This window comes from Esox lucius, chromosome 19 (assembly GCF_011004845.1).
Source record: "Esox lucius isolate fEsoLuc1 chromosome 19, fEsoLuc1.pri, whole genome shotgun sequence".
In the NCBI taxonomy this organism is placed as follows: domain Eukaryota; kingdom Metazoa; phylum Chordata; class Actinopteri; order Esociformes; family Esocidae; genus Esox; species Esox lucius.
This window is the reverse complement of record NC_047587.1, coordinates 31,178,934-31,196,680: the sequence shown is the minus strand read 5'-3', so window position 1 is coordinate 31,196,680 and position 17,747 is coordinate 31,178,934. Positions and strand designations below refer to the sequence as shown.

The 17,747-nt window shown below is 41.6% G+C and overlaps 1 protein-coding gene across 2 annotated transcripts in view; it reads right to left on the bottom strand.

Moving 5' to 3' along the window:
• The window catches only part of kcnq1.2 (potassium voltage-gated channel, KQT-like subfamily, member 1.2), a 206,468-nt gene that overhangs the window by 144,617 nt on the left and 44,104 nt on the right, over positions 1–17,747 (bottom strand). For both annotated transcript variants that reach the window (XR_004574831.1, XM_013139034.3), the window contains exons 4-11: positions 13,628–13,754; positions 12,864–12,942; positions 12,646–12,742; positions 10,616–10,756; positions 6,814–6,924; positions 6,474–6,569; positions 3,879–4,007; positions 2,151–2,307 (exon numbers count right to left, since the gene is read on the bottom strand). Coding sequence is in view for 1 of the 2 variants with exons in the window: in XM_013139034.3 (XP_012994488.3) it covers positions 2,151–2,307; positions 3,879–4,007; positions 6,474–6,569; positions 6,814–6,924; positions 10,616–10,756; positions 12,646–12,742; positions 12,864–12,942; positions 13,628–13,754 (937 nt within the window). In the remaining variant the exon portion in view is untranslated. The remainder of the gene's footprint in view (positions 1–2,150; positions 2,308–3,878; positions 4,008–6,473; positions 6,570–6,813; positions 6,925–10,615; positions 10,757–12,645; positions 12,743–12,863; positions 12,943–13,627; positions 13,755–17,747) is intronic.

The following is a 17,747-nucleotide window of genomic DNA, read 5'->3' as shown; positions in this document are numbered from 1 at the left end:
ACATCTGCTGACCGCCTTTCAAGAGCCTCGGCAATACTAACCAGTCTCAAAATCTAAAACACAAATATGCATTTTTCCCTCTTGTAAAGTTCAAAGGCACTAAGACATATGCTCCAGCTCATTATCTAGGTTATATCACCCAAATTAAGCTGCAAATGAGATACCATTTCCCCCCCTAACTCGTCATTCTGCTGGTGAAGTTGTGTGCCTCCTTTCAAGATCCTTATGTTCTTTGATTGGAAAAAGTAATAAAGCGCAGGTTAACCTCCAGAATGGGACGATTAATTTACTGTGAGTTTTACACAGGAAGTCCTCTCTTGCCGTAAATGTGGAAGGTCTAATCAATCAAATAATATGAAGGAGGGCTAATAGGCCTCAGCAACATCCTGTGGTTCACAAGATTTTATCTGTTGATGGATGGACTCGAGTAGCTGTCGTCAATTAAAAAAAAGGTTTTGTAGATAGCGACTTACTCAATAACAAATGAGACTGGCTAGCTAGCAGCATCAGATAGGGGAATCCTAAATATGTGGGAATGTTACCACTTATTTAACACAAAACACTAGCTTTCTGACAGACTCTTGCCACAATGTTTCCTGTATTTTCTGGTATTTTCATCAGGTAAAATTAATCATAGTGAGAGTGTTTGAGGGCAGTAAAGTGGCACTTTAAAGTGCTTGTATACATGACCTCTAATCACAAGTGACTTCTAATGAATTCCATCTGGCTTAGCCTGGCTAGTGCTCGAGTCTAACAGGGCCACGTGGCAGCCATCTTGATTCTGTATATCACAGGGCCTTGTTCCTCTCTGACTGACAAGCCCTGTACTACCAGCTACACAACACAATCCTATTTGTTTTTTAAAATGAGGACAGAATTACTCTGTAAGACATATTTCTATATCAAAAGTTTATTTTTTGTCTCCACTGAACATCCAAATCCTCAGAGCCCCAGTATGTTTCTGTATTTCACCTTCTGTAATCTGAAGATTTCATGCATAAAAATAGAATGAGGAGAAAATAAACTAACATTTACTTCAATAGGAACTTCATTCTATACACTGAACACTATGTCATGCTCCCAATTAAGACTTATTGTCAATTAAAGTAGGGACATCAGTCCAGATTGATCTTTGTTAATTATGGTAAATATTTGACATTTGTCCTGATGGGTAAAATGGTTATGTATGATTTGAGAGTAAACTAGCGGAGCAAAGAGAAGCAATATTGTCATTGAGGGGTTTGCTAGGGCATAGTGTTCACTGGACCCCTCTGTCTCAAGCCCAAGGTCTTACGCTGCTATATTACTGTGCTGGGGGAGTAGGGTCAGTTCTCCTTCTCCACTATAAATCCTTGTAGTTCTAAGGAATGCATTTTCAACATTTTCCCTGTCTCCTGCCGTTTTAAACTTAGGAGGACATGAGGTCCTGGCCCACACCTGAGAAGTACCAGGCTTGAAAGACCCATTGCTGTCCCTGGCCAAAGTCCTCCTGGTTGTGTTGCAGATCAAGACAATACCTGTCGATTTCAGCTGAAACTGTCCAGACACCACCCCCTGCCTCGTGTTGTCTCTGTCCTCGTCCATCTGGTCATGCTTCCGACCTGGACTCAATTTAAATAGACTCTGGTCTCAGCCCACTTGCATTCATTCATTTATTACAATTTGTACTCTTAATATGTTCACCCAACACAGCCAGAAGAGGATTGGCCACCCCTCTGAGCCTGGGTCCTCTCTAGGTTTCTTCCTAAATTTCAGCTTTCTTAGGGAGTTTTTTCTAGCCACTGAAATTCAACACTAATTTTTTTGTGCTCCTTGGGGTTTAAGGATGTAAAAAGGGCTTTATAAATACATTTGATTGATTGATTAAAATGCTGACAATGTTAAAGTGGTTAAATATTACGTGTAGAACGACATTGCCTTCTTCATGTTATCAAAATATTTTTTGACAGATGTGTTGTTCCTAGCTAGCAAAGCTAATGCCAGCTAACTCTTTCGGTCAACACCCCAGCAACCTTACTTTAGTTAGCTAATATTTTCAGACATGCCCAATATGATTGTCTCTACACCATGTTTTTACTTTAAGCCAGTCAATAAATATCGGAAAGATGATTAACTGTATTATAATGTTCATTCCAGTACTTTTCAGTTACCTGGCCGTTCTTCTAGAAAGAACGGGACCTCCTTTTGGTCTTTGCCTTCGATGTGGTCAAAGGTGATCTGAGGAATGGATATTTTCCTTGGTCCAATGGCGTTTAGGGATCCGTTGTCCCGAACCATCTTCATTTTTCTTTTGGTGCGCTTGCTTTGCTATAATACCATAAAAAGAGAAAGAAAATTTGCATCAACAGGGGTGACCTGAAAACCAACACACTTTCAGACACACTTAAGACCAGACGTGTTGCTGGTCAAGGTTCACCTGGTCCTGTGAAGAAGGACACTTCTGGTCCTAATTGAATGGACAGGGGCAATATATGGAAAACTCATACCTCCATACAGCAAGCATATGATAGTTTTCACTATCATATGTCTTCATTTCACATTTTCTATTGGAAATATTGCAAGTAAACTCTGATACTTCATTTAGAAACCATTCACAAATAAAATACTTGCCCATTTGTTTTTTAAGCAATTATTTTTTCACCCTTAAACCTCTTTAAATAAAACATTTTGAAGTCTCCTTCAAATCTCTGTGGATTATAGCCTGGTGTTTGAGGCAATGTCTTTTAATCTGTGCTGATTGAAGTGAGGTCAGAGCTCTCTAAGTCTCTGAATGCCTGTGGACCTTCATTCTGCTTCCCTCCTCTCCTGGAGGCACAGTGACGCGTCACTGACTTGACTGCTCAAGAGAAACTTCATGATTTTTACTCAATGACAAAGGCACACACACAGAGACACACACAGACAGACAGACAGACACAGACAAACACACACAGACAAACATACACAGACAGACACACACAGAGGGACACACAGACAAAGACACACAGACACACACACACAGACACACACAAACACACACAGCCACACACAACCCCCTGGCATTGATATTGGCCCACACTCTTGTCCAAATACCAGAACGGGCCTGAATCCTGAATGACTGGAACAGAGGGGCGACGGTAGAGAAAGAGAAGGAGAAAAGTCACATGCCGAAACAGAAAGGGAAGGAAGCAGCCCTCGCTCTCCCCAATATGTGCGGGTTCAGTGCTAAACAAAGATTTTTTTGTTGTTGTTCTACCAACACAAAGGTTTACTCCCATGAGAAAGGCGGTGGTGACATCATCTCAACTGACTGTGTCTTTGTGAGGTGGAAACAAAGGCCCGGAGTCATCCTGGTGGCTCACTGGCTCAGGGGGGCTGCTGACGGGGGAAAGGGAGCAGGGGGGGGGGGATTAACTTGTTCTCTCACAGTCAGTTCCAGTGCCTAAACAGCACCACCACACAGCATAGCTAATGTAGTTCTCAAAGTGGAAAGAAAAACCCTCTTACTATCTTACTTTCTGTCTGTCAGCCAGATAGATGGCTCATGTCTCCACTGAACAGTTTTTTCCTAAGGGCACCGCTCTGTCTGACATCTTCTTTGGGAATTGAGGCGGGATGCAAGTGCTCCATGAGAGGTCGACAAGCGGCTGAATGCAGAGGCAGACCGTTGCTTCTATGCCAACAGGAATTCATGTGTCGAAACGGTGTATAGACTGATAGTACGCTGCTTTGTAATGAGCGAAGACGCGACGTCCCGTCTAGCTCACTTGGCAGAGCGCGACACTTGCAACGCCACCGTTGTGGGTTTCCCACGGGGGGCAGGTAGGGAGATAAGTGAACTAATCTGTGTAAATCCCTCTGCAAAAATGAGTCAAGTGCAAATTCCACACAGTATTTACCTTGTGTTTGGGGTTGGGGCTGTGGTTTTCAGAGATAATGGGTGGGACATAGGGTTTGGCCAGGACATACATTCGCCAGGTGGCAGAACTGCCATCTGATTTCTCTACTGCATAGCAACGCCACAGCGTCTGGGGAAGAAGGACACAGTGTTAGAAGGGTTGTGCATCATATCGTATCTACCAGGGTAGTCCCAGACAGCAAGGCCATCACTGTACCTTAGAAGGGTTGTGCATCATATCGTATCTACCAGGGTAGTCCCAGACAGCAAGGCCATCACTGTACCTTAGAAGGGTTGTGCATCATATCGTATCTACCAGGGTAGTCCCAGACAGCAAGGCCATCACTTTACCTCACATTCTCCTGGTAGAAGAGGCATTTCGAAACAGTGCCAATGAAGCTAAGCCAAAACATGGTTGTTGTCATACTGTCTTGTTGATGTCAATATCATATTATGTAAAATACAATTCTGTAATTTGGATGAATCACTTCTTTAACCGGTGAGTAGACAAAAACTCAAACTGCATTGCATTTCAGATGAGGAGGATCTCTGCTCTGGGTGGGTTATGTACAGGATGACTACATGGATTTCAGATGTGAAGGATCTCTGCTCTGGGTGGGTCATGAACAGAAAGACTGCATGCATTTCAGATGTGGAGGATCTCTGCTCTGGGTGGGTCATGAACAGAAAGACTGCATGCATTTCAGATGTGAAGGATCTCTGCTCTGGGTGGGTCATGAACAGAAAGACTGCATGCATTTCAGATGTGAAGGATCACCAATCAGTGTAAGCATTGCTGGCCAAGGAGAGCGAATGTCTCTAACTGAGTGAGTGTGTGTGTGTGTGTGTGTGTGTGTGTGAGAGTGCGTGAGTGTGTGTGAGTGTGTGTGTGTGAGTGTGAGTGAGTGTGAGTGAGTGTGTGTGTGAGTGACTGATTGACTTCCCCTTTTTAAATAGCGTAATGGTTAGAGACCTGGAATGGTTAGAGGCCCTTACGGACTGCCATGCAAGCGACTGGTGTCCGAGGCTTGCCAGGGTAAAAACAAATCATGCATTAGGGTTTGTTTAGGATAGACAAAAACTTTGCTGGCTACAACCATCAGTAGCAATGTTATAGTTAGCCTATAATAAAACTGTTTACAGTTATATTGAGACTATTTTGTGGTGGACTTTCGAAGTATGCATCCGTGCATGCGTTTTGAGGTAATATACAGTAGATAACAACCCCCTTCGCAGAAATAGAGTAGGGGTTTCCACGATTTTCTCATCTTTTCACTTGACAAAAAAGTCAGTTATCATTACCTATCTTGATAGTTACTTATTGATAGGCATACATATACCTTAGTGCACAGGTGTCAAACCGATTCCACAGAGGGCAGAGTGTCTGTAGGTTTTCACTCTCACCTTGTACTTGATTGATTAATTAGGTCTCTAATTGGTTAGTTTCTACCCTCACCTGGTTGTGTAGGTCTGAACTGGGAACCAATTTAAAGGAAAAAACTAAAACCTGCAGACACCCGGCCCTCCGTGGAACCGGTTTGACACCCCTGGTTTAGTGGTTCAAGACGCAGCCTGTCACATGGGAGACCCAGGCTTGTATCCAGCGAGGGCAACAACATTCATCCCTTCTAATTGTGAGCTGGCCGAACTAGGCTTGTCTGGTTCCTTTTCTTGGTTAAAAAAGGTTTCAAATGATAAATTAATAATTAATAACAACATTATTATGTATAACTCCAATTATATCATAATGATAATCATTATAATATAATGCATATTATATATGCTATTTGGAAGAACATTTTATCAAAAATTGCTACTTTCAGTCATACATTTTAGCTGTCCTAGGAATAAAACCCACAATCCTGGGTGTCATGCTGCATCAACTGATCTACCAGGGACTAACCAGCTACAGGACCTGTTTTTATATATTTTTTAACATATACCAATTATTTTGGAATGTGTATTTCAAAACACTCAAATACACAGCAAAAAGTAAATATAAGTAGAAAATATATTAGAAACAAGGTCTGGCCACCACAATGAGGAGTGTGTCTATGTAAATGCAGCTGTAGGTTTCCGTGTATGTTCAGTGTCAATGTGGTCCTGGCGAATAAACCAGCTGCCTGTTGTCTCTTGTCTAGGAGAGAATAAGAGGACAGCTCACCTCTTCCAGGACATAGTGTGAATATGCAGACTGCAAATACCGCTACTCCTCTATTTGTACCAGACATTGGCCAGAACTGGGTGGAACAAATGTGTTCTTAAAAGGATTGAATTTGGGTGATTTAGTGCTACTGGACATGTTTGAAGTCAACCTCTCTGACGTCAGGACCCGGAGATTGTAGACGGGTATGGAAATAAATCAAAGTTGGCATGAGTCAGGTTCAGCCACCTACGTTCCATGTGTCATCACTTTTTTAAGAGCTTCTGAATACTTCTTTCTAGACAGGTTCTCCCCTATAACACAGCTAAAGAGAACCCAGACACCACAGAGAGTATGTGATGGACCGGTGTGTGACCGGGGTCTGTGAATGAGCGGTGTCTGGTCTAGTTGGGTCAAGGAGGTCGGACTGTCTGCCTCTCAGAATGTCAGTACCTGGATTAATGAGGCTGCAGCCGGAATCTGTCTGTTGAAATGTTTCTGTCTCTGTTTCTGCTGCACCTTCAGAGCAAAGCCAGAGCCCAGTATACCCTGTGCAGAGAGACAGACCGAGACAAACAGAGCGAGAGGCAAAAGGAGGCAGAAAGACATCTTGAAAACCACCGAAGAACCACGAGTTGCAATGCCCACTGAGGCCTCCATTTCCTCAGCCAGACTCGGGATGACTCACGTCCCGACACAGAGTTGTTGGGCAATACTGTGTATTATTAATGATGTACATATCATGCTATTTAGGCTGTTGAGGAGAAACAGAAAGACAAGGAGGTGCACTTACTGCCGGCAGAGCAAAAAAGGAGATGGCGAAAACGCTGAAGCAGGAGGCGATGCACTTCCCTACCCACGTCTGAGGAACCTTGTCTCCATAGCCTATGGTGGTCACTGTCACCTGGAAACAGACGCATGGACGCATTGCAAAACATTGGCCTTCTTTTGATGTTACATACTGTCTCCTGTCACCATTATTACACTTACATGACACGCTAACACAAAGCAAACAGAGTTTTAATGGTTTGCTACAGGTGTCTGGGAATGAACTCCTCGGTTGCGTGGTGGTCATTACACAGAGGGATTCGCTTGACGACAACAAGGGCCCGATCACAGAGAGAAAGTTCATCAGACTTATTGGCCCCGCTCCATATCTGTCACTGCTCAGTTGTTGCCCTTCACTCAATGGGGATGCGATTCGAACCAGGACTAATCCTCAGTGAGGGGAGGAATTCGGCAGAGCTGGGGAGGGGCGGGGGGGGGCACACATCTCCTTGCATTTGCATGTACACCCACTCTGAAAGCAGAGCCAATTGTGACACATTGAGAGACGCACTTGGCATACAGTGGAGTGTCTTTGGGGCACCGTGTGACCCAGGGCTGGGTGGCGATATAAAGAGGGTGATGTAAGGTGAGATAGTTAAAAGGCATTGGGTGTGAAGAGGTAGGAGAGGTGCGGAACGGAGGGAGAGAAGTGGTGGTCCGGGGGGGGGGGGGGGGTTTGTTAATCCTCATCCACAAATTCTATGACCGCACAATGGGCCCGACATCAGGGTGGAATAGTCCACTCAACAACACCCCCACATTCAGACCCCTGCTGGAAAGTGCAGCACTCCAAGTGTATGGCCAAGCCTCTTCATGTCTTCACAAAAGGTCAAATACACAATGTGGAATTCTCATTGGGCAAAGTCTATTCACTCTTTTACCAAGTCTGTCCCTCTCTCTCTCTCTCTCTCTCTTACTCTCTGTCTCTCTCTCTCTCCCCATTTCATTGCCATGTCAAGCCTGCTGTCATCATATGGTTCATAGTAAACACCAGAGGCTCTATGTCAGGCAAAGCAATATAAACTAAATCCATGTATGGCACTCTACCTCCCTCCCTCCCTTTCTCTCTCTCTCTCTCTCTCTCTCTCTCTCCCCATCTCTCCATCTCTCTCTGAATCCTTCCTGGAATCAATCGCTTCTCTGTCCCTCCAAATATATTTTCTCAGAGGTTGGGCAGAGTGTTGGTGCTCAGGATCAAACAGGCTTCTCTTAACCACCTCAGTATGCTTGGACGGACTGAGTGTGCGGGGCGGAAGAGAGGAAAGGGAGAATATGAATCATGCCATTGGTCTGTGGGCTCTGGGCCCGGTCTACAGCTGTGCCCTGCACCTGCACGTCGCCCACTGGAAAACAAGCTGATATGTACACTGGGAAACCACACACACGGTGCTTTCCACCAGGCTCCCAGCTTTCTTCTGCGTGCATACACACACACCCACGCACCAGAGTAAAGGACCCAAGCTACTGGAATGGCATATCACAATTCTCCAGTCTACAGTGTGTGAAAAACAAAGAAGAGCAAATCCCCTTTTGGGCGGTTTTGTTCATTGTGGGAGTTTCATCGGGCACCAAAGGACCCCATGAACCTTTCTAACTCTCACCACAAAACAGTAATTAATACTGCAATTACACTTTTAATTAAAGAAACTGGCACTTTAGAGGTGCGCAGTAAAAGGTCTTTGAGTCAGAAAGCAGAGAAGTGAATGGAGTTTATTGATGATATTTTGCAGTGTTTAGATCTGCCTAGGAAAAAACGACCATAGGTTTCTCATTAACAACAGCCTTACATTAAATTGTTTAATTAAACAGACCTGGAAACCCAACCAGCCATGGATGGAAACTTGATGGAAACAGCCACACTAGCCTGGGAAGCTCACCGTTACAAGCCTGTTTATCACTGAGCGTCACACCAATTACTGCACACATCAGCCGCAAATGGAAAGACGAATCGCCAGTGAGTGTGGTTTAATCATTGGTCCCGTCGTGGGTGGGCAGAATTCTGAAAACTATAAGAACCCTTGTGATTTATAGAAGTATTCCAGCTTCCACTGCTTTTCACCCCGCATTCATCATTTAGCGAACTCCAGACTGAAACAAGCTAAGGAACCTGTGTCTTTGTGGTATTCCAGAACCACTCAAATGAGTGGGGCCCTTTGACAGAAACACAGCACAAAATAACCACAAAGGTGGAAATTGAAGAGACTAATTCTGTTTGTGTCCTGCTGGGGTCAGACCGAATACTCACATTTCTGGCCCATAAGCTCTAATGTAAGTAAAAGCATTGGTTGTATGACTATTAATCCAGCAACCAGAGGACACCATGGATCAGGATATGTAGGATAAATACCACCGTTCAAAAGTCTGGTCACTTAGAAAAAAAATTGTCCATTAAAATAACATCAAATTGATCAGAAATACACTGTTAAGTAAATTATTATTGTAGCTGGAAACGGCTGATTTTAAATTATCAGAAACTATCACTCCTGTGTTCCAATGGCATGATATGTTTGCTAATACAAGTTTATCTTTTCAAAAGGCTAATTGATCATTACAAAATGCTTTGGCAATTATGTTAGCACATCTGAAACTGTTGTGCTGATTAAAGAAGCAATAAAAGCAGCCCTCTTTATACTAGTTGAGTATCTGGAGCATCACCAATTGTGGGTTCGATTACATGCTCAAAATGGCCAGAAACAAAGAACAATCTTCTGAAAGTCATCAGTCTATTCTTGTTCTGAGAAATGAAGGCTATTCCATGATAGAAATTACCAAGAAACTGAAGATCTCATACAACGCTTCACCTTAACCCTTCACAGAACAGGCTTTAACCAGAATAGAGAGAGGCGTGGGAGGCCCTGGTGCACAAATGAGCAAGAGAACAAATACATCAGAGTGTCTAGTTTGTGAAACAGACACCTCACAGGTCCTCAACTGGCAGCTTAAATACATTTAAATAATACCCATAAATCAGATTAAATAATACACGCAAAACACCAGTCTCAACGTCAAAAGTGAAGAAGCGACTCCGGGATGTTGGCCTTCTAGGCAGAGTTGCAAAGAAAAAGGTCTGCAAGGCTGTAACTGCTGCAAATGGAGGATTCTTTAACAAAAGCAAAGTTTAAAAGACACTTATATTATTTGAATTAAAAATCATTATTTCTAACCTTGTCAATTACTATATTTACTATCGATTTTACTATATTTCCTACTCAAACTCATGGAAAACAAGGACATTTCTAAGTGACCCAAAACATTTGAAAGGTAGTTGATCCCAGACTGTTCTGCAGGTCTTGAAGAAGGTTGAGTAAATTATGCTTCCAGCCAAAGACTAAATTACACTTGTGGTGGTGATTTTAACAAGCAATTGAAAGTTACCAAGGTTACACCCCTAAAACTATTTAACCTAGTCATGAAATTCAGTAAACAGGTGACTCGCATTTTCAACCATGACGGATTTTGAACAATTTAGAATGACATGAGAAAACTTAAAAACCATACTTCTCTAGCACAGAATGATCAGAAGGTGGCACACACATGAATACATTTGTCCAGGGAAATATGTTGTAATTTGCTGCAAACACTGACTTCAGTGAATAACTTTGGCATACATGCACAGGGATCTGATTCCCGCTAATTCATGTGATCTCTTAAGATACCACTTGCACTGCCAAGAAATGAAATGTATTGGCCCAGGCAGACATTGTATCATGTCTGGGGGAACCATGTTTACTGTTGCATAGCATTTGTTTGCATGGACGTTGGCTTACCACGCCCCACCAGAGGGCATCGGCATAGCTGGAGAAGCCAGTCTTGCCCTCCTCGTCAACAGCATCCTTCTCCGCCAGATACACAAAGTAGGAGGAGAAGATCAGCCCCAGGAAACCGATGTACAGCGTCGTGATCAGCTCCTACAGCATAGAGGACAAGTCTGTCAGTTGTAACAAGCAAACATATTTATGAGTCAAAGTTTACTACTTTAAAGTGAACTAAAGGGATATCCATGCAAAACAGAAATCATCACAAAAATGGCATAGGTTCATCAAGGCTACATGCAGCGTTAGAATATATCACCCCAAAAGTGGTGGCTGTATTCTTATCATTTCACACATACAGAGTTTTTTTTCTGCAACCTTAAACAGTAAATCTCCACTCTGATATTAGCCTCCGTCCAGCTCTGTTATACAAAAACAAATGCATCCACATGAAAAGGCAGTTTGGGTAATTGTTCATCAACAATCATAAATGTTAAATTAATTCGCCAACTGTAAGTTACTCTGGGTGAGCAGTACATAATTTAGGCCATTTGAAAGTCATATTAGAGTTTGGGGGCCTCGGTTTAAACATATTTACATACATTTAGTTTATTCATTTTTCATAAGCTGTTGTTGAGTTTACCTTAAAAGGTGTACATTAGTTCAGCCATGCCAGGTTCTTTGAGGAAACCGTGCAGTCCACCAGTGTTTCTGAAACAGTTGTGATTCACCTTTCCTCTGTTAAACACTACTGTAGCCTTTTTTAAACTACAAGGAAAACTATACTGAAAGACACTAATATAGTGTCTATACTGAAAGACACAAAATATTAAACTTTTGCAACAAACAGTAAAGATTAAGACCAAAACTGACTAGTTTCACAATTAAGGCCATAAGTCCTACTGTATATGCACCTGGAAAATGTATACAAATTATAAGCTGAAGATAGGTTTCAGCTGATTGCTACATTAAGTAAAGGTCTGAATTTTTCAGATGATTGCTATATTTTAGAACTACAATGATTTTATATGTATGATTCTTTTAAATGGTGCATTCCTGTGACTGTCAAAAGTATTATTCAGTAACAAGCCATGGTACAATTCCCATCAAGTGGTTGAATCCAATTGGCAACTTGCAGATGCATAGGATTTTTACCTTTCAGGATACAGACCCAATATCTCTTCCCTGCAATGTCATTCAAGACCATTTTACTAAGGCTGTTTGAACAATGTTCAGCATTATTACAAGGTTGCTTGCCTCACAAAAAAAAATCTGTTGTACAGTTAATTACATGTGAATGGCCAAAGCCTAAAACATCTGTTTTCCAGGAGAAAATAATATTTACGCTCTAATCGACTCAAGCTTGCACATCACTGAGAAATAACCGAAAGCCTCCACAGAAACAAGAACAGGCATGCTTGAAAAGAACATCGGATGACTGAAATTAGTGTACTGGTAGAGATCACAAAAAAATTGGAAAATGAGGAAGGGGAGCATCTGAGCATAACTCTACCTTCCTCTCCTTATAAAGTTATGCAGGTCTCAGAGAGACTATCAGAGGAATCTGTGGTAATCACCGGTGGTAATGTAGCATGGACAACAAGGGCCCATGCCTGTCTGCCTGCCTGCCTCAGTGTGCCCATTAACAAACACGCTAGGCCAGGCAACTCAGAACAAAACAAGTGCACTCATCCTCTGGAGAAAACGGCAGCCATGTACACCCATCATCAGACCGCAGGGTGTGTCCATATTTGGTTAAGAAATGTGCAACGCCAGTTGTTGTTTATTATTTTCAAAGCCAGGACTCACTAATACTTAAGCCATCTCTTCCACCTTGCATTTAGCTTTTCCTTAGATTGACTGACTTAGGATTTATGAGAAGCCGTACTACTCAAGGATAAAAGAAAATAGTAAATAAGGTTAGATCAAGTCACCACTAAAATGGAATTATGTCCCAGATGACCTTATAACATATCACTTCATGTTAGAAAATGATGCAGTCATTTTCAGATGAGATGACTCAAAAGATGCAAAGGGATGGCCACCTGTCGATGGATGAAGACTACAGATCCCAGAAGCCTCCACGTTCCTCCCTGACGATCCACGTGCAGCATACGTAGAATCTGGAGGAACCGGATCCCCCTGTAAGCATGTAGGCAACAGACAACCAGTGTTATTCAAATAGTAGACAATTAGAGCCTAATATAGCTCTACTCTTCTAAATCTCACAACACTTCATTGTTATTCATCATATACAGAGTACCTGATGGCAGATGTTGCAAATACTTGGCCATTGGAGCCCACACTGAGCACTATGACTGAGGCCACAACGACTATTAGATCTGTAGGAAAAGGAGAGACAGAGAAATCAGACATCTTTAATGTGAGCGTTGGCATGTACTTCCTAATCTTTGAATTATTGAAATTACATGGAAAAAGGAACATAGTAAAACCAATAATAGTGAAAGTTGTAGCATCTGTGAAAGGGTTAGTTCATTTGGCTCTACTATATGAAGACTTTCTGGTCTCACAACAATACTTATCTGCAGATAAGTCACAGTACAATTAAAGATGATGTATTTGCACGTCAGGGTTAAGGTCTGGGGAGAGTTCAACACGCAGGTCGACAAGCTTTTCTTTTCTAGGGTTTCTAAGCTTTTTTGCGTGGTTCTGGGGTTATTTTGAATCATTTTGAAAGAAGAGCCATTTGGGAGCCAAATGAGCCGTCTCTTTTAGGTCAACAGGGTCACAAAGAGCCGGCTTAACGAAAAGACTCAGAATGCCCATCACTTAGCTGTTGTGAAGTACTGCATCAGCTGATTACAAATGCTGACTAATGGTGTCGTAATGAAAATGTTATTAATCGGGGACTTTCTCCTCCCTGAAATAGTTTTTGGTGTTGGACCCAAAAGTCCCAAATCTGTAGAAGTAACGTTATTTGACATTAATAAGGAGGGGGTTTAAAACAGTGTCTAATTCCGTGTTGCACAGTTGTCTGGGATTTAATAAAGCAGAAGCCAGGTGCACCTATGATAGATATGGGTTTCCTGATGAAGCGCAGCCTTCCCTTGATCCCCACATATTTGCTTCTGCAGCCGGCGGACCAGAGCCGCACCACGTACTCCGTCCCGAAAAACAGCACCAGCACAATCTCCTGTGGACCAGAACAAACCAAATTATAGACAACAGTTGGGGGGTAAAAAGGTCTGGAGAAGAATTAGCCAAGCCACAAATCTTTCTAACTAGACCATTAATAATTCCATTCAACTATCATGTTGTACTAAGGCATCTACACACGCCATCTCACTGCTATTGTGTACTAGAGAGCAATAGGAGTGTTTTTCTGAATCCATTGCCAAGCAAAGCATTGAGATGTCAGGCCTGATACAAGCTTGGTGGGATTGGGACTTGACAGGTGTGCTGACAGATTTAGGCTGAGGTGGTCTGGGGTGAGGCGGCCCACCCAGAATAAAGTCTGATAACATCTCTGGTGACAGAGCATATTGAGCCTGGGTCAATGGATCAGTGATTTGAGCCTTATGGCTGTGACCGCTCCTCAGAAGTATGTGCAGGTAGGATAAATATTAATTAGCTAGTTTTGTTTTGAGCCTTTGACACATCTGTTTGGTGGCTAAATGCACGTCTGTGCACGCACAGGTGTGTACATACGTCTGTGTGCGTGTATTTAGTTTGAAATGTCTGCCATTTTTCGTGTATGTTTGACAAGACTGGGTCTTCGGGAACCAATCAACTTTTCATTAGCACCAGGTCTCCATAATATTTGTGCCACCTAATACTCACTAATAGCCTTCCCAGTGTGGGTGGCCATCCTATTGCTTGCTTGAACTGGCTGCCATACCAGTCCCCCTTATGAAAATGAATACCCCAGGCCCTGCTGAAACAACATAACACCACCGTCACTAAAACATGGCTGGCTGTCACTCCTCTATAGACAACAGTGTCTTCCTCCTTATCTTCACAAATTATAGTGTGGACAGGGCCTTAAATGAAACAAATTACACAGATCCAAAAGTGGAAAATATTCATTTTTGTATTTATTGTAAAGATTATTAATATTTACTTGACAATATATGTGCGTATATATATATACAAATCAAATGAGATTTTTTTTATTAGTACTTCTTAGCAGTTTTTTGTATGGTCTAAATTAAAATGATTACATGTATTTATTACACATAAAAAGGGAACTATATATTTATTCAGATATTGTTTTTCCCATAAATTGACACAAAACACCCAATTATGACAGAACAAAAACAGGTTATAAAGGTGGTCGCGAATGCACTGATAATGAAAAACTGAAATTGTCTTTATGGCATATACATAGTTAGTCATATACATAGTTAGTCATATACACAGTCAGATACATAGTTAGTCAGATACATAGTCAGATACATAGTTAGTCATATACATAGTCAGATACATAGTTAGTCATATACATAGTTAGTCATATACATAGTTAGTCAGATACATAGTTAGTCAGATACATAGTTAGTCAGATACATAGTTAGTCATATACATAGTCAGATACATAGTTAGTCAGATACATAGTCAGATACATAGTTAGTCATATACCTAGTCAGATACATAGTTAGTCATATACATAGTCAGATACATAGTTAGTCAGATACATAGTCAGATACATAGTTAGTCAGATACATAGTTAGTCATATACATAGTTAGTCAGATACATAGTTAGTCAGATATATAGTTAGTCATATACATAGTTAGTCAGATACATAGTTAGTCAGATACATAGTTAGTCAGATACATAGTTAGTCAGATACATAGTTAGTCAGATACATAGTTAGTCATATACATAGTCATATACATAGTTAGTCAGATACATAGTTAGTCATATACATAGTTAGTCAGATACATAGTTAGTCAGATACATAGTCAGATACATAGTTAGTCATATACCTAGTCAGATACATAGTTAGTCATATACATAGTCAGATACATAGTTAGTCAGATACATAGTCAGATACATAGTTAGTCAGATACATAGTTAGTCATATACATAGTTAGTCAGATACATAGTTAGTCAGATATATAGTTAGTCATATACATAGTTAGTCAGATACATAGTTAGTCAGATACATAGTTAGTCATATACATAGTCAGATACATAGTTAGTCAGATACATAGTTAGTCATATACATAGTTAGTCAGATACATAGTTAGTCAGATATATAGTTAGTCAGATACATAGTTAGTCAGATGTTTCCCTGACTTCCTCCTCTTTCTTTGATATAAAGGGGACTGAAAAATTGGCAGGGTTCATTCCCTGTGCCTTTCCCCGTTGCACAGGATATACAATATACCTCACTTAAGTAACTGAAACTGTCATCACCACAACCTTGTAAAATTTAACACTTTCATAAAAAAACATTATAATAAAGGAGTGCAGTTGATTTGATGCCCTGCACATACATATTTCAGCGCAACACTAACATAAGATCCAATGACGTGTTCTGTGCTTGAGCTTAGCTAGTTTCTGCCTCATCCAGCTGTCTTTGAATGGAGCGTGCGGATTGCAACTGCTTTCTATTGGCCCTGGATCATGTCCCTGGTCAGCCTGGGGAAATCACTTTATAATCATAATCCCATTACACATAGCATAGTCTGCATCTGGAAGTATTACAGATAAAAAAAAAAGAAAAAATCCCAGGTCTCCTCTAACCTTGAAAATAACAGTACCTGGGAGCAATGAAGCAGGTCAAGGACTCAGGTCATTGATGATCTGTACATTGGAGCCTTTGCTCATTTTCATTAGCTGAGAGAAACATAGAAACTTCCAGAAATAACCTACAGATATATATGAAAACAGCACTTTGCTTGTTTGATGGAGGCTTCAAAATGTACCCCACCTCAAACAAATGTACATTTTGTCTATATGCCACATTTATACAACTGGGAAGAACAATTCCATTGCATACTGGGAGGACAGCTTGGATTACATTCCAGGAAAACCTGGTGGCAGTTAAATGTGATGAGCAGCATTTTAATTTACCAAACATTTGAGAAATGTAATTGATACATATAGCAAACGGCATCATAAACTAATTAAAATGCAATTAGTTAGATGAAATTGTTTTCCCATTTACAGAAACTGCATTTTTACAGCCCCTATAGACAGAGGAAACTGCACTGTAAGTTCATCAGACACATGGCCCATTTTAGTGGTTACGATGTTTTGTGTTGACTCGAATGGAGTCGGATATTAAAACCTTTTGCCAGCTAAAGGGTATTTGGTGCTGGCATCTGTAGTGGCCAAAAACCACCAGAATTGTTCTGAACCAACACTCATCAATAAATATCTGAACGTATTACATGTTTTGGCATGTGTCCTTAAACTCGATTCATAACCAATCCTATCTAAAACAATATTTGGGCACGGCAGCCAAACAAGCCTTCTCAATAGGGTATATAAAACAGGTTCACATATTATATTACTGTCCAACCGTGTTAACTAATAGGGGAGTGCTGAACTCAAGTGGTAAGTTCATCAAAAAGCCTGTCTTAGGCCCATCTTTCATAGCAAGCTAACTTTCCTGTATGTAACACTGGCATTAATTCATTAATTTAAGTTCAATAACAAAAACTTTGCTGACTGAAATTGAGAAAAATAAAAGTGAATGAATAAAAAAAAATTATGAATAAAAAAGATAGCTGTAACACTCACAACACTACATAACACTAGACAGGAATTTTGAAGGGATATTGCGTCCACCATTGCGAGCAGAGGAAGCAATGTGGTCCACGAGTCTCCAAGCTTCAACACTTTGTTGATTGGTATCTGCTGCAGGTTGCAAGGTGGCCTGCTGCGGGTTGCAAAATGGCCTGCTGGGGATTGCAAGGTGGCCTGCTGGGGGTTGCAAGGTGGCCTGCTGGGGGTTTCAAGGTGGCCTGCTGCGGGTTGCAAGGTGGCCTGCCGGGGGTTGCAAGGTGGCCTGCTCTGGGTTGCAAGGTGGCCTGCTGCGGGTTGCAAGGTGGCCTGCTGCGGGTTGCAAGGTGGCCTGCCGGGGGTTGCAAGTTGGCCTGCTCTGGGTTGCAAGGTGGCCTGCTCTGGGTTGCAAGGTGGCCTGCTGAGGGTTGCAAGGTGGCCTGCTGAGGGTTGCAT